The following is a 21,716-nucleotide window of genomic DNA, read 5'->3' as shown; positions in this document are numbered from 1 at the left end:
TCTAGTTATTTGTGTTTTCCTTTTGAAAGGTGCTATGGGCTCTCATCAGCCACATATTTCAGGGAAATGTGGACAACTTGGATGCACACAGATACATGGGAAGAGTGGTAGTGTGGATTCTGATTTACAATTTTTAGGATTAAATAACTGTCAGCAAGACAAAGGTACATACATGGATTGTAACGGTATTATAAATGGGTGCATGTTACTCTGGGCATGTCTTTTTTTTTTCCTGTGTTAGATTATTTAAACTATTACTAAAATGTTGTTTCATACCCACACAGAAGTGGTGATGCCTCACTCCTGTTTTTCGTTCACGGTTATTTAATTTGCCACCCCCACCTTTGTCTGATACCTGCCTGTATCAGCGTAACAGAATCTGAACTTTTCTTGAAAAAGTGGTGTTTAGGGTTCTGTTCGTAGTATATGTCAGATCAGTGCAGCCTGCTTGACAGCAGGGCTCCGGTCCGAATCTTGCCTCTCTGAGACTAGTTACTATGCTGCCGTTGGTCCTCCCCGCCGTGGGGAGGGCGGCAGGGCTGCCGGGCTGAAAGTGCCTTAGCGCGCGGAGGCGCAGGTTTGTCGCTTCCTCGGAGGGAGGGAAGTGTCCTGCAGAGACGCTGTTGGTATGTGTAAAGCTGTTAATTTTCATGCCGTTGTTTTAATTTAGTCTCTGAAACTCCTTGCTAGCTGACAACTGATGGGCGCTCTGTACGCTTTTTAGCAGACAGATACCCAGGGCAGTGCTGTTTTTGGCAGCATTTGTTGCTAGCCTCAAAAGTGAGGCTAAGGACTGGGGCGAGCGTGCTTTAACCCTGGAGGGGGAGGCTGGGATAAATCAGGAAGGTAACACGTAGAAGCTTGCCTGTTCATAAATAATAATAGTAGCAATGCCAGCTGTACATTCAGTAACGGAATAAACTCACTGTCTGCGGTAATAGGCGGTAGTGATACCAGACCTATGGGCAAAGGTGCTGGAGCAGCTCCAGCTGCTTGGCTCCCGCTGTTGGACAAGCGGTCGTGCTGAAACCTCCTTGGAAGGTGTCTAGGAACGTCACTCGACGTAACGTACCCTTAGCTAGCTGTGGGCTGCTGGCCGTGGTGTTCTTCTAATACCTGTGGAAAGGAAGGAGAAATTCCCCCTTTGTTTTTTGCCTCCAGGACTACAGAGTCAATCTTCTGTCCTTTCCTCTCGGTCTTCAGCACGTCTGTACTTGCTGATTTATTCTCTGCACGCGGTTTTTGTGCCAGCTCTTATTGTTCCTCGAGCCTTTCTCCTGTAATGCCACCCCGCGCCTGACCTGGTTTTCTCAGTTTCGTGTCCCAAGGATACCCCGGGGGAGTGTGAGGGTGCTGCAGCCGTGGAAGGCAAAAGGCAGAGACCTTAGAAAGCCCATTTACAAATCGGGTGGCTCCGTGCTTTAATTGTAGCTAGAGAGACTTGGGTTTCTTGGGAATGACACAGCCAGTAAGCAGATTCTCCAAGCCCAGTTCGCGGTGTCACTTGTTCTCGCTGCCGCTCTCAGTGATGGCAGTAGAATCGTTTGGGGGTTCGTACTTCCCATCAGATCGCTGAAGCGGCCCAGCTTGCTTTCCAGCAACCGCCCAGAACGTTGTGAAGCTTGTCCTCTTACGCCCTTACACGGTTAAGAGTTTGAGCATGTGGGACACAGTTCTGCTCCCTACGTTTTTATGAGTTCAGCATCTGCTTTTCACGGAAAACAATTAAAACGATTTAATTCTAAATCTACATTTATCTTTTCATTTTTAATCTACTGATTTTGGGGGAGAAATGATTGTATTTTTAGATTATTAAAGAAAGTAGGATTCATAACATTTGTGCTTTATTTGTACTCTTGTATCACTGAGTTTTGAGAATTGTGTTTAAAATCTTCTGCTATACAGGCTTGGAATATGGAGCAGCAAGCGAGAGAACTATGTTCTATCTACTTGCATGTATAGTTTTTTTTAAATATAATCTTTAAAGCATCACTGCCAAACAGCTTAGGTTCAAGCTCATTTCATTGAATGCAGGAAAAGGAAATTGATATTTCAAGAGACAGTGCAGTTTGAAAAGTAGCTTTATAACAGCTAATTTAATTTAGTTTGTCACTTGGGTTGAACGCTAACCTTCATTTTTTATTGTCCAGAGAGTGTATTATTTCATTGTAAGTTGTTATTATAAGAGATGTCAGAGAGGCTAATTATCTTCAGTACTGTTCTCTTTTTCTTTGCTCAGTTTGTGCCAGCCTAAATTTTTCCAGCAAGACGCAGAGAACTTTTTGCAGTCAAGCAGAGCATGCGTTGCCCTTTCAAGGTTCTGGTGCGGGTCAGGGCGCCTTCATCCTGCCGTCCTATCCTCTGTCATCCCCCCAGAGCAGTCCAAAGCACGTCTCCCCTCCCGCTGACTCTCCGAAGAAGTCACAAGATAGTACCGTTAACTTCTCAAACTCCTGGCCGCTGAAAAGCTTCGAAGGGCTGCCTAAGCCCAGTTCACAGAAGAAGCTTCGCAGTCAGAAGCCCGGAGACAGTGCAGGTAGGAGTGTTGCCAAGTGCAGAGGAAACTCATTTCCGATTTGTACTTTGAGTGACTTAAAAACCCGGTCAAAAAAACCTACGGTGGCAGGTAAATTTGGAATTCTGCAATGCCCCAGCTGTGAGATTTTTATACCTACACCTTAGCAGTCATACCACTAGAGGCTTCTTTTAAACAATGAGATGTTTGTGATTTAGTAGTTTTAAATACTGGCATGTTTCATTCCTTCTGTCTTCTAAGCACGTGGGATAAAGGATAATATGCAACAGTGCCATTTTTCTTATTGATAACATATGAATGAACAGTTTGCCATCAAACTGAAACAAAAACAAGCCCAAAAATCTAGCACTTTCAAAGAAAGACCACGCAAAAAGACCTGTTACCTCCAGTACTCATTAATGTATGCGTGAAATTTGTTACTCATTGCATTTTCTCTTTTCACCTCTTTATTTGTATTTGGAAACTCATATATCAAATTATCAGTTTAGCTCTTCAAAATCTGGTTGCAAGCAGGTACGTCTCTAATGAGTGGAATCTATGCTAATTTCATTCCAATTTATATTGACAAGTAGTGGCAAAGACTGCTGCTTGTGATCTGATTTCCTCTGTCTATGAAAACCTCATGTACACACTAGTTAACTTGAAGTAGTTTTTAAACTTAATTAATTACAGTTGTTTAAACACACTTACTTAAATTGGTTCAAATACTTATTAAGGCAAATTTCATTTTAGATTAAGAATAGCTTTACTATTTACTATTTACAGTTTAGCTTAAGCAGATTCACGAAGCACAACCAGCTTAAGTAAAGCAAGACTTTCCACGCAAGGGTTTTCATTGATTTAAGGAAATCAGTTTTAAATTTCATCTTAATTGAAAATCATATTTCTAGGTGTATGGAGAAATTCCCTAAATTAGTTCTTTGAAAGTTATTTGTGCCTTGAAAGCATATAATTTTATGCTGGAGATTTATGTACATTTCATTTTTTTTTCCGTCTCTTTAGAATAACTTTATTGTTGTTACAGCAGCTTATAGTAGAGTTTGCTAGGGTGCCAGTCATCTTTTGCTCTGCATTGAGACAGATAAATGTCAGTACTTTTTTAAGGTACAAGTATATGGTATGGACGTGCCTGAAGTAGACTCCTTTATATTTTTTTAAAAAAGGAGACACTAAAAGCAGAAGTGAGTGGTAACGGAGCTTGAAATTCAGAGAGATGAAACGAGTAGAGTCAGGAAGTTATAGAAAATGCCATGGAAGAAGGCACGTCTGGTACTCTTTTAATTACTATATACAATTAAGTGTTGGAAAACATGCATGAGTAAGTATTCAGAAATTTGTTTTGGTGCATTTGGAAAATAGATGTCGGAGGAGGAATGTTGAAAGTTTCAAATTATGAAATTTGAAAGGTTTTCAAATTATGGTATAAACATAAAGTCAGACAGGAAATGATTATTTACTGTTCATAAAAGAAATCTAATTCTGTCTGTGTGTCTATGTGTATATATGTGTTTACGCGTACGTACGTGTATGAACGAGCACAGGGGGTTCAGTGACCTCAGGTTTTAACTGAAAGGAGGTACTTTTCTGTGCTGAGGAACTCGTTACTACTGCAGGGTGCTATAACGGCCAAAAGCAAAGGATTATTGAAAAAGTGAGTGGACATATACCAGGAAAGTGGATCAGCTAGTGTCAAACCTCTGACTAAGGAAGTCCTTAACTCCTTTCTGAATACTTTTAAACGTCCATTTCTTACTTTGTCAGGGACAGGCTTTCGACCCAGCTCGGTGTGGTTGTTTTTGTTGTTATTGATTTTATTGAAATTTGCTTGTACAATGTCCTTGAAGTGTGTTTATAACAGTAAGTGCAATTAAATTCGCAGATGTGATTTATAACACTAAATGTCGCCTCCTTTAAAGTGACTTTTCTTGTGTCACATAAAAAGGAAGCATGAAGTTTGTTGTGGTCGGTTCTGTTTTCCTGCTCTGCAAGGCACTGACGTGTGGTTGTGTCTTATTCAGGGGAGAATTTGCAGGAGAAACCTTCTCCTCTGCAGCTGAGACCGGCCTTGGTGAGACATCCAGCTTCCCGGAGAGGCCTGAATGGGACCAGACCAGTCCCCCCCATACCCCGTGTCGCTAGCCCGTTGCCGGACAAGATTGAATTCAGTGTGACAAAGTGGAGAAACGAAGAGCGTGGGGACATGTGGATGAGCGAAGTGGATAGGAAGCTTGCAGCTGATCTCTCAGAGCTGAATGTCGATGACAAGGAGGTCGACCAAGAAGAGGTTGGTTTAAATATGAGTTTACACACTTCTAAGAATTGATGGATTTTTTTTAAAGTGTCAGAAGATAATAAATATTTGCTGACTTAAATGTTGTGACTATCGTAAGTACAGCAGATCTTCAATAAGATAAGAGTGACTGACAGAAGCTAATTAAAGCAATAAATATCCATGTCGAAGCATACTTCCTGTGTTTCTTCCAGACGTATCTGAATTTCTCTTCTTTTTCTGAGAGCCGAAATCATCGTGTGGTACCGAGGGACGAATTATAGGCATTTATACAGTTTCTGTTCTCGCTGTCTAGAATTAAGTTTAAATTTCATATCAGATTTAAATAATAATTCTTTCTTTGGTTAGAACAAAGGGTCCAGACCACCTAATAACTTTATGACCGAAGGGTTCCTTTGACTTTGAGTTTCCCTAGTCTTCCCGGTTTGTTGAAGTTTGTCTTGGATACTGCAGCATGTCTTAGCTGTCTTAGAGTTCAGTCACTCTTGGGTAAAATGAGAAAATCTGGCGTGAAGCTGGACGAATGTGGTCTCGCCTTCATCCGTGTAACGCAGGTGCAACACAGACAGTTTGGACGTTAGGCTTGGCAGGTCATCTCTCCTGGAAGTGAACGTTCACTAGTGATGGTTTGGGCCCGTTAGGTATATTCAATGGCCAGTGTCTTGAGTGCGCCAGTCAACATGCGAATTTCTTAGGAAATAGTTGAAATAGTTAATACCTTTTAAATCTGTCCCTTCTGTGGCTCATGAGACTTGTCAAACAGACTTATTCTAGCGTTTCCCTTCGTTATGATTTATTATGGGCCCACTAAGTAGTCTGGAGTCCGTAGCTGCGTACCCTGCAGGGCTGCTTCTCAGCCGCGTGGGTCGTCGGGGACGCTGCGAGACGCGCTCGCGGGGGGGCGAGCTTGCGCTGCTGCCTGCCCCGTGCCCCGCGCGCGGTAGAGAGTGGTCACTCGCTCTGCTGCCCAGCTCCCCTGATGTTCGAGGAACGCTCGTTAGCAGCCCTGGTAGGGGACACGGGAAGATGCTGCACGGGCGCGCCTCGTGTTTTCAGCGTTGGCGGGGAGGTGGGACTGTATCCGCCTGCCCTCAGCAGCACTGTCTGGAGCCCTCGCGGCCTTAGCTCTGCGAGAAGCAGAGGCGTTGCGTTTGCTTGCGTTTCTGTCATCTTCCCAGCTTGGTCCCAAGCAGCCTGTGCTTGTTTCGGTCGCAGCTCATAGGAATTGTTGGAATCTCAAATCCTGTCCTTAGTCCCCACGGATGTGAGAGCAGTTGCAGTAGGACTTGATGGCTCTGCTTCACAATCTTTTTCTTCCTTCTCATAGTCGCTACGGAAAGTAATGTGCCGTGCTAAACAGATTGAACGCATTGGGGAAGAAACACTGTTTTTTTTCTGAGTGCATGAAGCTCTAGTTGTCCTAGCCTTTCCTGCTTATTAGGGTAGGAGGTGCACTTGCTGGGCATAGCTTTCAGGATTCGCAGCTTTGTGCAGTTCAGAGTGCAAAAGGCTGAGGCCCAACATGCCAGTTCTGTGTGCTTGCAGCCATCAAACGCTTTATTTAGTCTAGCTTATTGGAAAAGGTAGGAGCAGCTGATTGCAAGGAATCTGTTCTTGTGTTTTGCGAAAGGAAATTGGATACAGCCTCTGTGCAGCATTCGCATTTACTTGCATGATAATCATTCTTGTGAAGTAAAACACGTTAAGATGCTGCATAGCCTATGTAAATGTTCAGTGGTGTTGCCCAGTGGAGGCATGCGTGCTGAACTCCTCTTAGTGAATTGAGCTGAACATTTAGAAACATACTTGCTTTTGCTTAAAAAAGCCTTTTCCCTGTGCAGTGAGTAAATACTGTTGTTTTCTTTTCGGTCCTGTTTAGATGCAGAGTTCACTTAGATCTCTACGAAACAGTGCAGCTAAGAAGAGGGCAAAGCTAAGCAGTAGCATTTCAGATCTTGAAAGTCCTGATTCTGCTCTTAAACTTGATCTGTCTGTGGATTCCCCTTCCCATGCTTCCTCCCCAAGCGTGAGCTCCTGTAGCGAGAGCGGAGCCTGCAGCCAGGAGTCTCTGACTTCACCGACGTCCGCAGTCCCTCAGAGGAGGAGAGTAATGTGAGTGTAACTCGTATGTTAACTCTGAGTTGAAGTTCTCGCACAGAAACTCTGCTGGTGTTAGTTAAACATTCAAGGAGTGCAATCTGTAGTTTATTTTTGTATACTTGATTCTATCTATGAATTATTTCCCTACCTAAAAATACTTTGATCTACATACTAGCTGCTTAATTATATTATTCCAGTTTGTTCCTGTTTTTAACTGGGAAGTGCCCCAAGCTGTAGCCATCAAACGTCATGCAGATGAAGTCCTTCCAGTGGTAGTAAATATTTTATCATGATTTTAGCCTGTCATAGAAGGTATGTGAACCATAGCCGAAACAAATGAGTAAGAAGGAGATTGAGTTAGGAGGTTTACTTATTACAGCCTGAACGTTTAGGCAGGATTTTTTTTTTTTTTTAAGAAGAAAACAACATAAAAGTTTCTTTTTATTGCAAATCATGAACTGTTTCCATGTTGTTATTGATGGACTATTGTTAACTTTAAATGCCTTCACTGAGCTCTTCTAAAAAGAAATTGTGTGATGATACGAGTTGTTTTGATTATGCAGTGCAATGACACAGTTGCTTATGAGCAGTATTTAATTCTGTTTTATGAAAAAGAATTTTGTGAAATTTTGAAAATTCTGGAGAACGCTATCTTCTTTCTACTCTGGGAGCCCGTGATAAAGCTGCTTGTAGCTCTGATCCTAAGAATACCTTGTATTTTTGTATATACTAACTGTATCCTTTTATAACTGGCATATAGCTGTATTAACAAAACAGGAAAGAAAAGTGGGGACGTACAAAAGGACGGTTATTGACACAGAGGGAGCCTCTGTGGCTCAGAAATGGTTCAGAAACAGGATTTTCACGGCTGTGGAGTCTCAGGGTAATTTCTGTCTTCCACATATGTACTACTGCTGAATTATAGTTCTGAAAATAACCTTTAAAGTAACGCATGAAAATGCAAGAATACCCAAAAAATTGAGACTCTAAGCTTCTGCGTATGATATTCTTTGAGACAAGGTTTTGACCAGAACAGCTCTGAATAAGGACGCATGCTGAAATACTTACCGTTTCCATTATTCCGTGACAACACCAGCTTAATATTTTTCAGGATTCACAGATACTGGATCTTCAGAGAGGTTAGTTCAGATGCTGGTTTACCAGCCTTAGAAATTGGCTTTATATCTTCACAAAATAGGCACAGTGGGCAACAAAAATATAGATTTTCTGTGTATCTACTTTTAGAAGGATCGATTTATCCGTTGATATGATACCATGGATAGGGGGAGCTTGGGTTAGTGAAGTTGTTGATGTATTGGGCTTTCCTCAGGATGTAAAAGTCAGTCTTCTAGTTTTCAATACTAGCAGAAACTGGAACAGCTGCTGTTTCTCTGCAACTCTAACGTAGACCAGAACAGTGTGTAACGGTGCAGAGCTTTAAGCTGAAGCATTAATATTCAAATGCATAATTTTAAAAAAGAAGTATCAAGACTATCTGTTATGAAGCAGTGTTTTTCTGGTGAATATCTGTCTGCTAGAAACTGAACTGGAAGCACAGCTAATTTCTGAAAATCAAAAGTCGGTGGATTTGGTCACTGTCATTTGCCATTCTTTGGCAAATGCGCGGGGATAGGGGAGGTGGGGGAGGTCAGGTCTTACTAAGAGCTATTGTCGGAGCAGGGTTATGTCTGAGCGGTCAGGTTGTGGAGGATAGCACACGATCTGTGAACAGCAGTGGAGAGAGTCAGTTACCTGTGCTATTCAAGGTATTAAATTTAATACCAGCATTAAATTTAATACCAATTAATAACAGCAGTGGAGAGAGTCAGCAGTGTCAGTCCCCTGGACAAATGGTTCCTTAGCTTTTTGAATGTGTGTTAATTTTGCTCCTGCTGTAAAGTCTACTGTTAAGGCTTGTCTGTATGCTCTCCTTCATAGTGGAGCTGCTAATGAAATAATTTCTACTGAATTAATTTTCTTTTCTACTCAGTGTGAACACTTGCAGGAATATACTGGAAATACTTGTCCACAAAATATATTGGAGAAGAGAAACTGAAATATGCTTATGTCTCTGCTAGAAAATATTGTTCCGGTGGGCTTTGACTAGTGTGTAGAATTGCATTTATAAAAATGTATTTTATATTGTAACAGGTCAGACATCTTTCCACTACTTGGCAACAAATCACAGCCTGCAAGAATATCTTCAGCAAGAAACAGAGAGACTAATGTGACAGAACATAGCTCCAGCACAGGTATTTTTACTGCATTTATCAATATATAACTTCCAAAGCGTGACAGAATGATCACTTTGGCTAGTATCTGTTCTGACTTTGTTCTTACTTGTTCAATGAGATCTTGTCCCTTGAGCGCTTAAAAAAAAGATAATTGCTAGACTTTATTTGATCAAACTGAGATTATTCTGTAGTACTGCAGCTGAGAAGATATTTAAGGGTTTCTTTCTTTCTATGTCATGATAAAATGTGTTAATACAAATGCCACCTGTGAGTACGCGCACTTCAAAATTCAAAGCGGTATTGTTTGAAAATTCATTGGACACCAGCTGGATAAAGGTAGAAAGGGTCAAGAGGTTGCAAGCAGTTAATTTCCTCATAGAACAGCATCGCTGAACTTGAGTTTTCTATTTCATGCGTATAGTGAACTGCAGGTAACTGCAGATTAATATAATGGACAGAAATTGATTGTTCATGATTGTTTATGTTTAATCAAGTTTGACTGAACTAGATGGAGATGTTTTCTTAGAGGAAAAGAGCTGAGGGAGGGAGCCCACAGAGTTCTCTTCTGACCTCTCTTCCCAATGACTGCTCCAAAGCACCCTCTTGGAGCCTCAGCAGCTATGTATTTTTTCGGAAAACTTTCAAAACTTGGTACTATTACGATTGGAGGGTGTCTTACAAGACTGAATTTGCAAAGCTATCACATTCCTAAAACAACATTGGCTACTGCAACGGGTTATCTTTTTTTCGGAAACTGTAGCAATTGCTCCTCAGTGTAGCTAAGGCTACTTTTCTCTTTTCTTTGGATAAATCAGCTAATAGGTTTGTCAAGTAACAGCTTAAGCTGGAAAGCAAATATTGCAGATATACAGTAATAAATATTGTGGTTAATCATTTCGCATTCATTATATGAAAAGACCTTTTGCGAGAAGTTGACTTCAGTATAAAATGATGAGCAGCACGATTATTTTGCTTACTGACCCAGTTAATCAACCAGAATGCACAGCGCTAGACCTGTTGTGAAGAGCTGACAGCATACTTTACTGATAAGGTCCATGAATACGTGTGCAGCTAACTGGTAAAGAAAATTCCATTGCTGGCTAGGTTGGAATAGCTTCCCCCCAACTACTAACTGGATTTGGCCCATCATGCGAGTCAAGTCTCACAAAGCTCTGAGGTTTTTATACTAGAATTTGTAGAACTTGTAAAAATAAGTTTGGCATTTAACTGTTCTCACCAAGTACAAGTTTTTTTGGAACATTGAACCTGAATCCCCCTTACTGTAATTTCATCCCATTACTTTTTGTTTTTAATAGCAAAGATAGAATATTTTTTTCTTCTAAGCAGCAACATTTTATGTATCAGAAGATTACTCCTTTTTTTCCTTTTATCTTCTGTTCTCTGGACTAACCCCCATTTTTTGCAACTTCCCTTCATAGGATACACTTGATGGACTTTTCGTTGTTCTTATTGTTGTCATCTAGGCTCTTTTCGACAGATCTACCTCTTTTCTTGAAACGCAGTGCCTGTTGTGCTCTTAGAGTTGAATGAAGTAGAAGGATCGCAACGAGTACCCGTGCAGCTGTTGATATATCCCAGTATAATATTTGCCTTTTTGCCACTTACTTCCCACACTGTCTTTATATGACTGATTAGTCATGCCTGTGGCTGGGGCTTGCCTTGCCCAACTGTGGCAGGCTAAAGCGTAGACATCTCTTACAGCTGTTAGTCTAGAACTCCCTCGGTCTTCAGAGGGAGGGAGGTTCCTACAGTGGGTGATTCGTGTAAGCCGGGTAAGACCTCTGTGTTAGTATGTGAAGAGCTGCTGCATGGAAGTATATTTCTCCATTGATTGCAGAGGAGGCCTCGAAAGCTTAGGTTAGAGCTTATGGTTTAGGTGTTGTAACACATGCAAAATTAGTCCCATCCTTTTTGTAGAATCTTGTACTTCTCCTTTTGTATTGCAGCCTGGTCCTGTGGGATCGTTCTACTTTATCGTGAGCTCCTTGAATTCTGATCCTGTCCTCAGGCATGCATGTATGCTTCCCGTTTGATGTCCTTTTTTTAAACTTAGTACGCTGTCTCATCATACAGGCTGTTGGGTAAAATATTGAATAGTACCAGGTCCTAAACAGCCTGTAGTGGAACCCCACTTTATGCATCCCGCATTTTGACAATCAAGGCAACTACTCTGAGTACATATGCCTGGGATGGTACATGGCGTCTCTCACTTCTTTCCTGCCCAGAAGGTCTGTTACTATGTTGTAAAAGGAGAATAGGTTTCTCTGAGCGTCTTGTTTTCTGATGGGCACTTCCAAATATCTTAATTGCCCTGATACTGTCCTGGGAACTGAATTGCCCAGCATACTGGTCTGTTGTTCCCTGGCTCCTCCTCCCCCCCCCCCCTTTTTTTTTTTTTTAAAGATTTCCAACACTTTTGCTCTTTTCTGCTATTCTGGGAAATTATTCCTCTCTCATGTATGTTAAAGACTTTTGCTAATTGGTCTGAGATTGCTTCAGCTGTTTCTCTGAGATCGGCTTCTGTTAGGCTTGTTACAGTGGAAGGGATGTTAGCTTTCCGGCATTGCTGACTTCGACGTTCCTTTGGTAACCTGTAAGCTTGTGCAGTTTTTAATAGCTGGTGCCTTGAAAAATCTGTCGGCCGGCTATCAGGCCTGTACCTCCATCTTTCTGCTGGTCCCTGACAGTTTCAGCGGCCAGAGAAGGCCGTTGTACCCAACGCTCAAAGCAATTAACGTGTCAGTCCCTGCTACGTGACCTCGGGGTTCTGCTGGATGGCACACGGTAACACCTGGCCTTCTCGGGGGCAGCGCAGAACTTCTCCGTCAAGGAGTCTCTGAACCTCAAGGGGATCTGGCTGTACAGTAATTTTCCGGAGGACCTCAGGGCAGTCCAGATGCTGACTGATCTTAGGGCACAGTCCGCAGTTTTCCTCGCTGGAGGAGCCTTTCCAGCTCAAGCATCCCACAGCAAAACGTTTCCTTAGTTTCCAGCCCCTAACAGAACAAAACAGTCTCTTCCAGTTCTGCCCTGAAGAAGAGAACACAAGAAACGGCTCCGAGGATTTCACTGCGGCTCTTGATCTGTTGTGTCACGGTCAGGTGTATTAGTATAGTTTCTATATCGGTATGGACCCTCAGGATGGGTAGGTGTAGGTAGATGTTAGGAAACGCGTCAAAATCTTCCTGCGTGTTGCAGTGACTCTGCCTGTGGAGAGCAGAGCTGCTGTCTAGCTGTTCCTCGTCCTGCGGTAAGGAAGAAGCCTGGATCGCTGTAGTCGTTTGGTTTATCTGAGTCGGATCAGTCAGTCATCTTGGCCGTGTCTTCGTTTAAATGCTGTCTAAATTCCATGGAGTTTATGAAATATATATTAAAATGCATGTATAGAAACACATTTGTCTTTAGATGTTTTAATTTTAGAGGTATTTGGAAAAACAGAAATGATCCTTTAAAGGATCCCAGAAGTAATCAGTATTTTTTCTACCAAGACTACAATATATTGAAAATGTTTTGCAGATACAAAAATGCTCGTTTTCTGTTGTTAATTATTTTAATATGAAAATGTTTTATGTTCTCATAACATTGTGAAAAGGAAAGATTTCTTGTGCTTTCATTATTATTATTTTCCGTTAATTGAATCACGACTTAATTTTGCTTTTAATGATGAATTAATTAGTATTTAAGTGTTCATGTTTGAAAGACTTTTAAATAAAAACAAATGTTCAAGCTTTGGGTTAGATTTTCAACTGGGATGTGTCGGTACACAAGAGCCTTTGCATGAGAAGGAAGAAAAGACCCTGACCATCTTTGCTGGCATGTTCAGATTCCTGTGGGAAGGAATGCTCCCACTGTATACAGAAAAAGAGTTTGAGTGTCTCTGAAAGTGTGACTTTTTGAGAGTCCTGTATTGCACAGAATTTTTTATATTTTTTTTTGCTATTTTTCCTTTTCCAGGGCTAACATTTCACGACAAAGGGACTTCAAATGTCAGCGTAGTTGGCCAGCGTTTGAGATGTGGCAATGGATGCGGAGATTTTGAAGATAAGAAGCAAAGGGAAGTGTCACCTACTATTTTTAAAAGTCAAAACATAGAACACCAAAGAAGTTTTAAGCATTCAAAAGGTGTGTGAGTCTGCTACGTTACTGTTCATCTGACCTCTCATTTATGGCAAAAAGGTTATATATCCTTTTTAGAAATAGCTTTTATAGAAAATACATTTCAAAGTGTTTAGCTTTATTCCCTCTCTTCTAGTCTTTAAACCTATTCTAAGCAGTGGGGTGGGGGGGTTTGACATTAACTAAAATTAGAGTGCCGGTTAAAATTAAAGATCAGGAAACGCCATGGAATAAAAAAAGATCAAAGTGTTATTTATCTCAGTCTGAATATTAATAGCTTTAAAAGTTTATGGGTTTAAATTACTTCGTTGTCCTTTGGTAAAATTAAGGGACTTAAGCCATTAGATATTTTATTTCAGTTCTAACTGTGACGTTTTAATACTGAGAACATACTAGGAATAATCCACTGAAACTACTGTTCCCTACATCGTAATTGCGGTGTATATGATATAGATTAATGTAAAGTATGTTCCAAAAAAAAATTTTAAACATCTACCAAAGAGTAAACTGCATGGTTTACATTATCTGTGTGTGTGTTTTTTTAAGGTTTTACAGGGTCGACTTCTAGTTTTCAACAAATGAACAACCTAGATTTCATTTCACCAAGGGTCCTGTCTGAAGACTCAGTAGCAGTTGTTGGTAAAGGTATTACAAAAACAAAATTATTTCCTAGGTCTCATCGTGTTTTTAAAATGAGAAAATGCCTTCCTATAGAGTAGGAGAAGGGGAACTGAAGTAGATTCCTTAAAAAAAATTTTAAATTGTAGACAATCTCCAGTTTACACAGTAAATATAAAGAGTTAGCTTTCAAGTTTTGCAGTTACATGCTATGCTGTTCCATTCCTTTTGAGAAATATGTTTTATTACACTGTTTTTGTAAACAACGAAGAACGCTGGCCAATTATGAAGTGTTTAGGTGCTCCTTGTAGCCAGGTATGCACACATGTACACATCCATTGTACTCGTTAGAATTATGTAAGAGCACCTTTGGTTGGAAATCGGCACTAATATTACAATAGCAATGTTTTTATCTTCTGGAATTACTTTCTTTTGTGTTAGTTTTTGCTGAGTTCTTCTGACTGAAACGGTTATTTTGATGAGGACGGAACATGATATGCCTTTCAGGTGTTTTTGGAAGCTCTGCACTAACATATAGCCAGTCCATAACGGGTGTAGAGAATGGAGATGACCAAGCTGTCAGACCGGACGCTGAGCCATCATCAGGGATCTACGGGAGAGGCATCCAGCAGAACAGTGCTGCTTATCTTTACGTTGAAAATGAAAAAGAGGTAAGAATTTCAGCTTGATTTTATTGTCTCGCTTTGCGTATGAACGCAGCTCAGTATAGTTTTATGGTCTGTATATTCTGGTAAACAAGGGTTTGATTGAAAACCATTAGTTCATAGCTCAGGTGGCTGGCAGTAGAATACAAGTCATTTTATTTATGTTATTCACTGAGTTCCATTATACTTTGAAGACTAAAGCTGGATTAATAATGAGAACTCTTTTGTCAGCATCTGGTTGGCGATGTGCAAATTTTTGGTCTGACGGTTTGTTTAACTTTTTTTGCAAACCATAATGAGAACAGTTTCTTTCTCCTGAAATTTGCAGAATGTTATATTAAGCCTACACCAGAAGTTTCTTGTAATTCAGCATTATTTTTCTAACAATGATTAAATAAAACAGGGGCTGCATTTTCTGAATAAATTGACTACTGCAGATTGTTCGTACGCTCTAAATAAGGACAGGAACGGGCTGGCATTTTTTAATTGATAAATAGCTATGAAATAAATTTGATCTTCTGGCATAGTCCGTTATGGAACTTGCATTCTCCTCTCAAAAGGGCTATTATAAATGGCACCAATTAGCAATACTGCTGATACCAAATTAAGTTGGTTATGTGAAGTTTTTTTTTGTTCTGTGACATTTCAGATTAAAATAAGATTTGTTTTATTACTGTTGCATCTCCTAATGGGTGGATTAATTTTGTGCAGATGAAATTTGCCCTGTCAAAATCTGCCCAGGATAAGATGAGGCAGAAGAGAAAAGAAGAAAAAGAACAGAATCACAGAGAGCATCATGAAGTCAAAGACCTGGAAGAAAAAGAAGAAAATTCTTGGGCAACACTCAAACTGAATGAATCAGGAAAAATAACAATAGAAAGTGAGGAGTAGTGTTTTTCTTAAATGAATAATGTTCTATTAAATGCTACTGAAGTTAAAATTATAATTCTAGGATAATTATTAAAGATTATGACTGTTAGTGACATAAGGCATGACTGGAATTAATTTTACGTTGCAGTTTGCTCTCTATAGTCATTTCTGTCAGTCTTATAGTGCAAACAGTGGAGAGTATGAGAAATATTTGAAAAAATTCAAAAAGCAAGTTAGGACTGAAAATACAAGTCATTTCTCTTTTTCTGATTTTTTTGTTGTTGTTTTAGTTTGGATATTTCTTTCTGTTTTCTAGATTTAAGTCTCTATGGGGATATATTAGCATCGTCAAGAAATGAATCTTTTTCATTAGAAAACGCCTTGAGCCCTTCATTAAAAAGAACATCCAGTTTGAAGAAGACACAAGGTTTAGCCTTGTTAGATTCTGGTAAGCTGTTACTAAACAGAAATAACTAAATTCAGTTTTCAGATAAATTCAGACCTAGGCTCCTTAAGTTTTACTGTGTTATGCTTTAGCACATTGTGCGTCTATTTTTACATTTAAAAAAATAACATTTGTGTTTGCAACTTCTTAAAGTTTTAGTTGTATGCAAAAATTTTCATTCACGTGTGCTAATAGATTGAGGATGTAACAGAGAAAGCTGTCTTTTTGAAAACTTGGTCCTTCAGTAGCAGCAATCTTTATAAACCTCAGACTGTTTATATTTTCTTCCTTTGAAGAACTGATTTCTTCAGATTATGGCAATTATTTGGTATGCTTTATGACTTCACAGATGAAATTTCTCTTGGAGCACGAGGACAGTATAAAGACCGGACCCCATCGGTCACTCACAGTCCAGAAATAATGGATCCATCAGAGTTACAACCCTTTTCAAAACCAGAAACAGCACTGACAGAAGCCCTAAGACTTTTAGCTGATGATGACTGGTAGGTGCAAACATCTACCCAGAGCCTGAACATAACGTATAAGGCGTTTATGTTGATAACTTTTAACAAACTAGCAAAACGGAGGTAACACAGAAGAAGCACAAAGGATTCCGAGTGATAGATGAGAAAAGAAAAAAGTTATTTTTCAGTCCAAATCTAGATTAAACTGTTGTAAATTGATGCTTAGCGTCTAGCTTTCAGAAACTTGCAGAGTTGTTGAAGTCTAAGACTTGTTTTGTGTAGGGTCTCCACCAATACCTTCTTGCTTATTTTCTGTGGAATACAAGGCTTTACTGCATCTGTAGTTGGCATAATGAGGGACCAGTGCCGCTGCCTTTTCAATTTTGGGAGCCTGTTCTTTACTCTACTGCAAGTTGTGGGCAGAATTGTAGGAAAGAATTTAGAGGCTGGTATGTTAATGCAGCCTTACTACCACATTAAAGGACAGACTTACCGTGAAAGAGTTCCCCCTTTTAAATGTCATCACTATTTACACGCTAATTTGTTTACTGTTTGGTTCCTTAGTATTTCTACCTCTTTCATATTTTTTGTAAGAAATTTGTAAATGTTTTAAATATTTACTTTACACAGGGAGAAGAAAATTGAAGGTCTGAACTTTGTGAGATGTTTGTCTGCCTACCATGCAGATATTCTGACTGTAAAGCTGCATGAAACAAGTTTGGCTGTGGCTCAAGAGGTTAAATTTTAATATCAGAATATTTCACTCACTATTACATGTGTATATGTATTTTGTAGCTCTGAGATACATTGACATGAAATGGTATATTCATCTGCAGTTCATTTTCCTGTTTTGGACATTCTCAAAAGGATGAGTTTCTGGTTCAGTGAGACAGCTCATACTTCATTTACCAACAGTTTATTCGATTTGCTAGGGGTTTGAAAACATTTAGATTGTCCTTTATAACCTTTTAATGTAAATGTATTTTAATTCTCACACATTTTAAAGTTACATAAAAATTGCAAAGGGAAACATTAAGCTTTACTTAATGTTAAGTAAATTTATAAACAATGTTCATTGTTTGTTTGGGTTTTTCTGTGTGCAGGTCAAGAATTTACGCTCAGGTGTTTCTCGAGCTGCTGTGGTCTGTTTAGGGGATTTGTTCACCTACCTGAAAAAGAACATGGATCAAGAACTAGATAATACAGTAAAAGTCCTCTTGCACAAAGCTGGTGAATCCAACACATTTATAAGGGAAGATGTAGACAAAGCACTGAAGGCTATGGTTAATAACGTGACTCCAGCACGTGCACTTTGTTCTCTTATAAATGGAGGGCAAAGGTAATTCTTACTAAGACTTTATGGAGAAATAACCTGTAAATAGATTAAATAGCCAAGTAACTATTTAAATATGCTTTTTCAAAATATGATAAGCAGAATTGAAAAAAATAATTATTTCAACTCTGGAAAACTTCTGTCCGGGGCACATGTTTTTTGGCATATAAGTAAAATATAGCCCCCCCTCCCCCCCACTTCTTTCTGTGTTATTTAAAAATTGGCTGTTGATTTTTGGAGTCTGCTGTATTTGCTGTTTTGCAAGACTTCAGTAGTTTTATTCATTGTCGGTATGATAGTCCTAAGAAACTATTTTGCATTGTGTAGCAAAGCTCTTATAGCGTTCTCATTTGCCATTTATTCTGCAGTCAAAAGGCTCTTTTATCAAGGTCTTCAGCACTACTTTTTCTTCAGAAAAACGATTTACAGCTGTATATCTCTGGATGCAATTTTATATTCCTCTCCTCGACTTAACCGATTAATAGTCTTTTGTCTGCATTTTAATTTCCTGTAAGTGGTGATGGCCACAATTTTTCTTGAGTACTTCACACATGACAAACTTTGATTGGTGTTTTCATAGCTTGATTCTTTCCTTTAGCTCACTGTAATCTGTAGTAGCAGTTATATTATTTTCTTTCACCTTACCCGTAAAGCATGTTTTTCTTTTTCCTTTTATATCCTCATTCGCCATAACAGCAATACTTAATCTAGCCGTTAGGTGTTCCAGTATGTTAGATGTATACTTAGTTCTACTTATTCTTTAATATATCTGTCATCACTTAGAGGGATATGAATTTCTTTGTAGCCTATCCTTTCCACTGAGTATATCAGACACTGTGCTGTAAAACAAACTTGAGAGTTGCTGCACAGCTGGAGCTCGTAAGAGTTATTCTTGATTCAAAATGTTTTTCTTCCTGTTTTGTTTCCTGGGAAGTTGGTGGTTATGGAATATATTGATTCTGTCTCCTGAAAGGCACTAAGAACTATTCTTCCATTATTTGAACTTTAAACTGAAGAGCAAATGTAAGCCTTGGGAGTTAAATTATTTACGAAACATGCCCACGTGTAGTCATGGTTTCTGAATTAAAGAGCAGCAGACAGCAGCCACACACTGCTTTTACTCAGAAGCCATGTAAAAAGGTTCAGTAATTAGCTGTTTATATACACCCACCGTGTTTTTTCAGAAATCCTTGGCTAGGCAGTACTCATGAACATAATTGGCTAAATCTGATATCCCCCCTCTACAGTGGCAGATTCAGACATACTTCTGAGATGTCTAGACCTGTACAGATTTGACTCCTCCAATTTGTGACCTGAAATACATTTTCAGATATATAAGGTATCCAAATCGTCTGAGCTGTGAGTTCGAGTACAGCGTTTGAAGCAGGGACTTCACGGCTATGAAGCCTCTGGCCAGAATGGTGACTAAATCATGGGCTACAGTATGTTTCCGATGCACAACGCATCAGCTGCTGGCCTAAGTAGGGCTGTGAGGTGCAACTTTTCTAGTATTGGCCTCAGGCAACTCTGGCCTTTTTTAGCAAAAAAGCTGGTGTGGCACATGTGGAGTTATCATCTCTTGAGGCTGGAGCAGTGAATATGAGAATTATATTCAAAGCCAAAATTTGGGAGAAGAATGATATCTTCCTTCAGTATAATGTGGAAAACTTAAGGTTGCGTTTGGCACGATTGCATGGTTATACTAAATGCGGCTTATACGTTGAGTTGCTTAGATTCACCACAGTGTATATCTTCAACTTAACAGTTCTGGGTTGGCCTACAAACTCGTAAGAGCTTTTAAAATGTATCTTTTATTTTACGCACTTCAAGTCTACTGTGATCATAAGTAAAACACTTGCAACTCCGAGTAGGTACCTACCCTGATTCTTGATCAGCTATGACATTGTTTTTGACTTTACCAATAAGAATAATTAGAAGCATTTTTGTTTGCTTTCCTGTGATACTACTCTAAAGACACTGGATTACTGCTGTAAACTCACCTCTGTAAGCAGATATTTGATCCAAGCTCATGAGTCCAGGACTAGATCTGAAATCACAGTGACTGTATTTCAGAGATCTGAAAGTCATGTTTCTTGTCTGTATCAATTATGTTTGATTTTAAGGCCTTATGCATACACTGCAGTTTCCTAGTATTCTGCATGAGCAGCAGGCATTTGTGGGGAACGGGCGCTTCTTCGCTTCAGTTTAGTGAGGTCTTTAGACTTGATAGTTGTTGTTTTACCATCCGTACACGTGGTAGGAATTCTCTGTTAGTGTTTCCCTTCTCCCAGGCTGCTGAGACATGTGGCTGCTCTACAGACATGACTGCAGGGACTGCAAACTGATCAAAGCTAGCCTTAATTAGGTAGCTCAGTAGCGGCCAGCAGTATCGCTGTATTTGCACGGTTTAGCACGCTAGCAGCCAGGTTACTGGGCCGATTTTGCAGCCTGAACTGTATTCTGAGTTGCCGCATTTTGCTGTTTTATTAGACCCAGTTAGTTGTCTTTACACAGACTGAAGCCATCTGTATGAGCTGTTTGGGTGTCCTGGACTGCAGTGTAATCTCGTGGTGCCTTGACTTCCAGCGAGGCCATGATAATCTGTGGAACCACAGAAAAATAAATCTTGATGAAATAGGAAAATAGTCATTCGGGAAGAGTGCTGGATGTTCGTGTCTGTCTGAAAAGCTAGGGAGCCGCTGGTACGACTTACCAAATCAATTCTTTTCCTTAGCTCTCTCCTTTAGACCTGTTTTTCCACTTGCACTATGAAAGATAAACCATACAAATGTCTCATTTACTGTACAGGAAAACTGTGCTTAAAATAGGATTTTTAATGTAAAGATGAAAATAAAATTGGAATGTTCTGATTTTGTGGAATTGAATTGCATACTCCAAACTCATGTGGGATCAGCAGCATAATTTATATATGAGGTCAGTTTGCTGCACGAGTTGAAAATTGATTCCATCGTTTCTCTCATTTTCATCAGCATGGGTATTTGATGATCCCTTTTTGTAGGAAGTAAACTTCAGCAAGGGTTTTCGAAGTCAATAGACTACTGCTTTATTTCATTTTAAATTATTATAAAACAAACAGGATGTGGGTCAGAGCATAGGAATTTGCTTTTCACAAAATATCTGGGAAAAAGATGTTAATAGTGTTATTTTTAAAATAAATTATTTTTACAATTATTTTTAAGCAAACTAAAAGTTTCACTTTAAAAAGAAGAAAATTGCCAGCTTCAACAATCCAAAAGCTGCAGTATCCTATCCTACCCCATAAGAAGGCAGGAGAATGAAACTGACTTTAAACAAATGGACATTCGTTTTTCTCTTTTCGTTCTGCATTCTAGTAGTTACAGATCTTAAATGAATGAAATGAAATTTAATTCAATGGATTATCCTTTTAAAAAAGTTCAGCATCTCTTTCTGCTTCACAGCGTTTTTTCTCTAAAGCCAGAATAAGTATCTGCATATCAGCAGTATCCTAGTGCAGTTTATGCTAAAGATGAAAAATCATGACTTGTATACCGTATTTGGTAGAAGAGATAAATACTGTAACGTAAGTCTTGTCTTGGCTTTTAACTAAGCAGTTGTGTTTTCTTTAGCCATCTGCATACAGCGGTGAGGAGATGTACAGCCCAGCACCTGTCGGATGTTGTAGAACGTATGGGTCCTGGACGGATACTGTCTGGAACCAAAGATGTCACTGATAGGATTTTACCTGCGATAGCCAGGTTTGCACAGGACGGTTCACAAGAAACAAGGTTAGTAAAGCTAACAATAATTCAGATAAGTCCTTCTAAGCAGCTAAAGCTTCTGCTCCCTGTTATCCTTAGCAGTGACAGAGGATGACTGTTAAGATAGCATGTGTGGTCGACTCATCTGAATGCCTCCTGCAGCTGTGCCCTCCATGGGAGCAGGAAGGAGAGGGGCTCCAGGGACATGCTCCGCAGGGCACAGACGTGGCACGGGCCATGCAGGGAATCCTGGCTCTGGAATCTGGGCGCTGACTGACAGGGCT

At 39.7% G+C, this 21,716-nt stretch overlaps 1 protein-coding gene across 1 annotated transcript in view; it reads left to right on the top strand.

Moving 5' to 3' along the window:
* Positions 1–21,716, top strand: part of TOGARAM1 (TOG array regulator of axonemal microtubules 1) — a 43,659-nt gene that overhangs the window by 14,193 nt on the left and 7,750 nt on the right. Inside the window, exons 3-16 of the mRNA XM_068947651.1 lie at positions 30–164; positions 2,240–2,536; positions 4,555–4,820; positions 6,706–6,938; positions 9,078–9,178; positions 13,136–13,303; positions 13,844–13,942; positions 14,423–14,586; positions 15,292–15,460; positions 15,767–15,898; positions 16,245–16,398; positions 16,990–17,095; positions 17,463–17,698; positions 21,301–21,459. Coding sequence (XP_068803752.1) covers positions 30–164; positions 2,240–2,536; positions 4,555–4,820; positions 6,706–6,938; positions 9,078–9,178; positions 13,136–13,303; positions 13,844–13,942; positions 14,423–14,586; positions 15,292–15,460; positions 15,767–15,898; positions 16,245–16,398; positions 16,990–17,095; positions 17,463–17,698; positions 21,301–21,459 — 2,419 coding nt within the window. The remainder of the gene's footprint in view (positions 1–29; positions 165–2,239; positions 2,537–4,554; positions 4,821–6,705; positions 6,939–9,077; positions 9,179–13,135; positions 13,304–13,843; positions 13,943–14,422; positions 14,587–15,291; positions 15,461–15,766; positions 15,899–16,244; positions 16,399–16,989; positions 17,096–17,462; positions 17,699–21,300; positions 21,460–21,716) is intronic.

Source organism: Struthio camelus, chromosome 5 (assembly GCF_040807025.1).
Source record: "Struthio camelus isolate bStrCam1 chromosome 5, bStrCam1.hap1, whole genome shotgun sequence".
NCBI classification, from domain to species: Eukaryota; Metazoa; Chordata; class Aves; order Struthioniformes; family Struthionidae; genus Struthio; species Struthio camelus.
The sequence above is the reverse complement of the archived record's forward strand: the minus strand, read 5'-3'. Positions and strand labels throughout refer to the sequence as shown.